We start from the raw sequence: 6243 nt of genomic DNA, 5'->3' as shown, positions 1-6243 counted from the left end.
AGAAGAACCCGTCCAGAAGACCTATACTATTTTTTTTCTTTTTGATTTTTTACCTGGATTACTGAGATGCATCAGGACGTATATTCTTAATAACTTTTACTAGATAATGATGAGAGTAAACACAGTATTATTTGAATTTGTAGCATTTAAATTTACTTAACAAACATTAGTGCAAATCGTTTACAGGATTTCTCCAGTAAATCTCACAAGTTATTTTTACAGTGCAGCCGGGTGGTGGAGGACCCACTGACCCCCGATGAGTGGATTTACAGACTAATGTGAACATAAAACAGGTGTGTTTTGGCAGAGGATGAATGATCTGGACGTTTCAGGAACAGTCGAAGTCCTCTGGCAGCTGATTTTCTACGTCACCTGGAGTTCCCAGCGCCGACCTTTGACCCCCACAGCCCACAGCTGGACGTCACCGCTGAGCGAGTCTGAGCGGACCCGGGTCAGTTTTACTATGTAAACCTGCTGATAAGAGCTCACTGCCTGTGTACTTTCATTACACAACTTCAGCTCTGATCTCTGATCTGTCTGCAGCTGGCCTTTTATTTCTGTTTCAATCAGGTTTAAATCTTAAAGATGATTTTGTTTCATCATATTTGTTGGTTTTAATGAACTTTTGAAGCAGCAGGAAACGCAAAACCTGGCTGAGAGAATAATAAATTTGTATTTTCTTTTCATTTTATTTTAATTGTTAGTGCAACAAAATGGGCAAATTATAATGAGTGCACAAAGCAACACATAAGAAACAACAATCATTAAAAATCAGAAACAAGATAAGAGCTGAAAACAGGATTATTGGAAACTCGCTGTCAAATTAAGAGTCTGCAAGTTTGACAGGAAATAATTTCTCAGATAAGACGACTAAAAAGAACATTCAGATTTTCTGTAAATTATTAATTCAGTTGATCCACTTCCAACAATAACTCCTCTCCTTTTTTTGCCACTTCAGTAGAAAACAAAACTGAATGTTAGTTTCTTAATTTCTGCATCATCTGTGGCTTTTTAAAATATTTTTTATACTATAATAAAGAAGAAAAAGAAAAACTAGAARAGAAATATAAGAACAGTAAAAAGAAAAACCGATAGAAATTATACAACATGTGAAATGAACACCAATGGGGAAAACAAACTCCTCTCCAGTTACTTTAAACAAAAAAAATATATATATACTGTATACTTTTCAGAGCAGAACCTCTCCGTCTCAACAAAGTGTGGCTTCGTTCACACCGAGGGGACACAGAGTCAAACATTCAGCTCCGTGCAGAATAATTTCAAAAGATTAAAATTATTTAGTGAAATCTAAAGAATGAAACAAGAAGCTGCTGTGACGTCTGTCCCTTAAAGAGCTCAAACATGGGATGGAGATCATAGCACTTCAAAATAAAAGTCTCATATAGATGAAGACTGAAGGCTTAATTTATAGAAATGTACAGTTAGCTGTGGGTTCAGCTGTGGAGGAACATCTAATCCTCACAGTGATCACCGGATGTTCCTGCAGAATAACTGCTCTTTATTACAACATTTCACCGACCTGTTTGTGTTTTCTTTAAGTCTAGAAACTCTCAGAGGATGGTGACAAGGTGCAAGATAAATGAGGACAAAGATTTCAAAGCTTAAAGTCAAAAACAAGCGAGTGATGATTAACTTTAGTTCCTTCATTATCTTTGCATCTTATGAAACAACTGCTGAAGCTGAAGGGACAGAAAAAGAAAAAGGACCACACGGTTCAGATGGATTTAACCTCTCAGACTTGTTAATAATCTGTAATCTGGAACAAAAAGACAAAAGAAAGAAAGAAGAAAGTCTCTGTTGCAGCTGGTTTGAACTTTTAGTTGATTTCAAACTACTTGCATTTTATTTTGATACTGTATTTACTGTATGTAAAATTTGTGTTTTTTTATAGGAAATAATTATTTATGTTTATATATATCTCCTCCACCAATGAGGTTACATTTTCAGTTGTTTCTGTCTGTGGACAAATTACTCAACAACTTATGGACGGATTTTCCTGAAGTTTTTACCACGGGTGTGTTTTGGCCAAAGGAACACACTGTTAAATTTTGGTGATGATCTGGATCCAGGTATTTTCAGGACGTGCTGAAACACGTGTTGATTCTATACAAGAAATACCAGGTAGAGCTCCGTTAGCGGTGCTCAGGAAGGTGACGTTTCCTTATGGAGACGATGTCACGTCTGCTGCTGCAAAACACTTCATAAAATCATGTTTTTCAGCTGCTCGGTTGTGTTTGAACCTGAAATGATTGCAAACCGTTGCTCTGCTTCTGTGTCGGTGGTTCTGTGGTTCCTGTCAGCTGGTCACACATTCGAGATAAAGCTTCGGGTCACAGAAGAGGCAGGACGTTCGGCTCTTATTTACACTCCTGGTGAAAGTGCAGCATCATAACCTGCAGTTTTAATCCCCACAATGCACAAACACGAGGAGAATAAAATGAACGAGAACAGACGGGATCACTGATCGTTTTAAAATGTTTATTAACGTCTTCTCTTTCCAATAAATCCAAATTACAGCAAACAGAACCAACAGGAACAAATACTGTATAAAAATAAATTAAGACAACAAACTACCATACATTCACCCTCTGAGCGAGGGGGACATCCATGTGGCAATAACACAATGATGCATTTGGAATAAGTTATCCTTAAATAAACTAGACAAACACAGTGAGACAAAACACAATAATGCTGCTGCAACGCTTGGATGATAGAGAAATAAATATTTCTTGTTGAGTTCAGCAGTCTTTGATAAAAATCTGACTTATTGGAAATTAATTAACAGAATTAAGGAGACAATTATGAGTCTCTTATGTTAAGGTTTGAGCCTTAAACAGTGTAAACTGATTTGATCTAAGGTTTCTGCTGTTTTTCTTTCACTGAATCACTAATTAGTCCTTTAGCAGCTTCGTTTCTCTTCCCATCTGCTTCACCCTCTGCTGCAGGAGCTCCAGCTGCCAGGCCACCTCGTCCGGCAGGTCGGCGTTCACCTGCGTGGTGAAGTACTCCCTCACCTCGTCCACCTCCCTCTGCCAGAACTCCTGATCCAGGGCGAACAGCTCGTCCAGGTTCACCTCCCCCTGCAGACCCTGCAGGTCCAGGGCGTCGCGGCCGGGCAGGAAGCCCACCACCGAGGGCACGCCTTTTGTCTCGCAGTCGATCCGTCGGAACATCCAGTCCAGGACGCGGATGTTGTCGCCGAAACCGGGCCAGAGGAAGCCGGCGGTGGGGCTCTTGCGGAACCAGTTGACGTGGAAGATCCTGGGCAGCTTGGCACCGGGGTGGTCCGCCATGCTCAGCCAGTGGGAGAGGTACTGACCGAAGTTGTAGCCGAAGAACGGGCGCATGGCGAAAGGATCGTGCATGATTACTTTTCCTGAAGAAAGAAGCAGCGAGAAAGAAAATAAGTAAATATGTTTGACTCATAAAAGACACGAGAAGATCCTTCAGCTCAGACTCGGACCTTTGTGTTCAGCGGCTGCGGTGGCCTCCGACCTCATGGCTGCTCCAACAAACACACCGTGCTGCCAGTCGAAGGCTTCGTACACCAGAGGAACACCTGTTAGAGACCAAACAGTTGTGAAGAACACATCCACAAAGTATTTAACGCCATCAAAAGTTCTGTTGTCCTCACCTTCTGGCCTGCGGCCTCCAAAGATGATGGCCTCGATGGGGACGCCCTCGGGGGATTCCCACTGCGGGTCGATGATGGGACACTGACCGGCCGGCGTGCAGAAACGAGAGTTGGGATGAGCGCAAGGTTCTCCTTGAAAGAAGCAAAGAGAAGATGGAGAGTTAACCTCACAGGCTGGGAGATGGTCAGATCCTCTGATTGGCTGCAAACAGGAAGTAGGATTCTTACCCATCTCTGAAGTCCAGGGCTTGTTCTTCCAGGATGTGAGCGTCACTCCCTCAGGCAGCTCTTGGTCCATTCCCTCCCAGTACACTCCCCCATCGCTGGTCTCGCCAACATTTGTGAAGATGGTGTTCTTAACGATGGTGGCCATCGCGTTGGGGTTGGTTTTGACGGACGTGCCAGGCGCGACGCCGAAGAAGCCGTTCTCAGGGTTGATGGCACGTAGGTTGCCTGAAACACACACAAGAAAGATATTTTATTTCTCGTTTGAGTTCTTGGTCATATTTATGCAAGTAGTCCTAAAAAGTCGCTGACCTTGGTTGTCAAACTTCATCCAGGCGATGTCGTCTCCGACACACTCAACCTTCCATCCAGGCAACGTTGGGCAGAGCATGGCCAGGTTTGTTTTTCCGCAGGCGCTGGGGAAGGCTGCTGCCATGTACTTCTTCTCCCCAGCAGGGTTGGTGATGCCCAGGATCTGAACAAAACATTTGGTTACTTTGTGAAACCCCTAAACAGCTGCACTGTTTCTTAGTGTGTGTTTTTTTCTTTCCTTACCAGCATATGTTCAGCCAGCCAGCCCTCCTCCTTGGCGATGCGGGAGGCAATGCGCAACGCGAAGCACTTCTTCCCCAGCAGAGAGTTTCCACCATAACCACTGCCGAATGAGACGATCTGTCTGCGGTCTGGGATGTGTGCGATCAGAGTCTGCTCAGGGTTGCAGGGCCAGTTATTCACCAGAGGCTCTGGAGGAACAATCGGACAGTTGGTTAATTTGAAGAAACGGTCCAATAGATGTTGTTGCGGGTGTTTTGAAGTCGTACTTTTGAGTGGGAGAGGACAGCCGACGGAGTGAAGACACCGGACAAACTCTCCATTTCCCAGAGCGGACAGTACAGACTTCCCCATGCGTGTCATCACCCTCATGCTGGCCACCACATAGGGTGAGTCGGTCAGCTCCACGCCGATCTTAGACAGCGGGGAACCCACTGGACCCATGCTGAACGGAATCACGTACATGGTGCGACCTGAAGACGAAGACACGAGACGTGTTCAGGGACAGGGACTCTTTTCATCGTCGTCTCTGAGATCTCCACTTCTCAAAGACCAGTACCTTTCATGCAGCCGGGGAACCGCTGAGCCATGGCTTTGTCGAACTCTTCTGGGGACATCCAGCGCCCCAGTTGGCTGACTCCACCTCCCAGCGGCGTGGGCACAGTTTCCCTCTGGTTCCTGGTAACAATCACCGTCTTGCTCTCTATCCGGGCCACGTCCTGTGGGTCGGTTCTGGCCAACCAGCTAGAGGAGGAGGAATGAGATGAATGTTCTGCCTACTTGTTCTGGTTCCTATCAGTCCATATAAAACAACTTACCAGTTCTCATACTTGGTGAGCTTCTTGATCATCCCCTGCTTCTCCAGCTGGGCCAGGATGGCTCGGTTCTCCTGATCCGAACCGTCACAGATGTGGACGGACTCGGGCTGGCACAGGGCCACGTTGGTCTCCACAAACTCCCGGAGCGCTGGGCTGAGGAAGCTCAGGTCTCCCTGCTGGAGCCTGGGACCGTTGTGTTTTTGGGACTGCATCACCGGAGGCATGGCGAAGAGGAGTCTGGAGAGACAGGAAGTCAACAGACGAGGAACGAGACAAGATGAAGTCCGAAGGTCTGGAGACAAATGAAGAAAAACAAATTATTAGTGACAAAAGCGACAAAAACAGGACTCTCCTGACTTCTTTAGCAGATTTCTCCAGATCCCTTTCTTTCATACAAGTCTACAGAGCATGAAGAGTTTTCTGTTACCTTCAGGAGTTTTGTGGCGCGACGCTCAGCTCGAACTCATCAGTTGGCTGCTCTCAGTCAGGTTGAGGACTCTTGGTCCGCTGTGTCTGCTCTGGAGAAGGGTCGCTCCTTTTATACCCTGGGACGGCCCTGCAGAAGCAGTGGGGTGGGTGTGTGACGACTCCTGACCCTGTTGTTAAGAGAAAGATAGTGTGTAACAGGCCGTCAGTTAATCATTAATAGTTCGCCTCACAGAACCGGTTTCCTCCTGCTGTCGGCTGGATGCTGACCTGGAGCTGAGAGTCAAGCTTTGGGCTCAATAATGCTTCCTGTCCTGCAGGGACACTCAAAGTGAATGCAACAAATACATAAATAAGTAACAATTGTGCACTTTTTGGGACAAAGCAACATTTTTTTAAATATTTTTTTCACTTTTTCACCACTTTTTTTAAAGAAGTGATTAATCTCTTGAGCTCCAAAACTTTTTCCATTTTCTATTTTTTTTACACTTCTTTTAACTTAAAGGGATCCCCAGTTAGTTGTAACATTAGACTTTATTTAATAAACTTTTTTTTATTTTAACTGTA

General features: G+C 44.8%; 1 protein-coding gene across 1 annotated transcript; it reads right to left on the bottom strand.

Moving 5' to 3' along the window:
• Positions 1–2482: 2482 nt before the first annotated feature.
• Positions 2483–5789, bottom strand: pck1 (phosphoenolpyruvate carboxykinase 1 (soluble)). The gene is made up of 10 exons (XM_014016749.1): positions 5678–5789; positions 5251–5542; positions 4992–5176; positions 4702–4905; positions 4436–4623; positions 4193–4355; positions 3884–4108; positions 3656–3787; positions 3485–3580; positions 2483–3397 (listed from the first exon to the last, which is right to left on the bottom strand). The coding sequence occupies exons 2-10, from the start codon at positions 5472–5474 to the stop codon at positions 2913–2915; spliced, it is 1902 nt and encodes a 633-aa protein (XP_013872203.1). The 5' UTR covers positions 5475–5542; positions 5678–5789; the 3' UTR covers positions 2483–2912.
• Positions 5790–6243: the final 454 nt, after the last annotated feature.

This window comes from Austrofundulus limnaeus, unplaced genomic scaffold (genome assembly GCF_001266775.1).
Source record: "Austrofundulus limnaeus strain Quisiro unplaced genomic scaffold, Austrofundulus_limnaeus-1.0 Scaffold153, whole genome shotgun sequence".
In the NCBI taxonomy this organism is placed as follows: domain Eukaryota; kingdom Metazoa; phylum Chordata; class Actinopteri; order Cyprinodontiformes; family Rivulidae; genus Austrofundulus; species Austrofundulus limnaeus.
This window is presented reverse-complemented; position numbering and strand designations above follow the sequence as displayed.

Excerpts from the sequence above, each read along its gene's own strand:
- pck1 (XM_014016749.1), bottom strand. The coding sequence starts at position 5,474 with ATGCCTCCGGTGATGCAGTCCCAAAAACACAACGGTCCCAGGCTCCAG. Across the intron at positions 3,788-3,883 it reads GCCCTGGACTTCAGAGATGG|GAGAACCTTGCGCTCATCCC; the intron begins GTAAGAATCCTA and ends GCTTCTTTCAAG. Across the intron at positions 3,398-3,484 it reads CGCAGCCGCTGAACACAAAG|GAAAAGTAATCATGCACGAT; the intron begins GTCCGAGTCTGA and ends TTCTTTCTTCAG.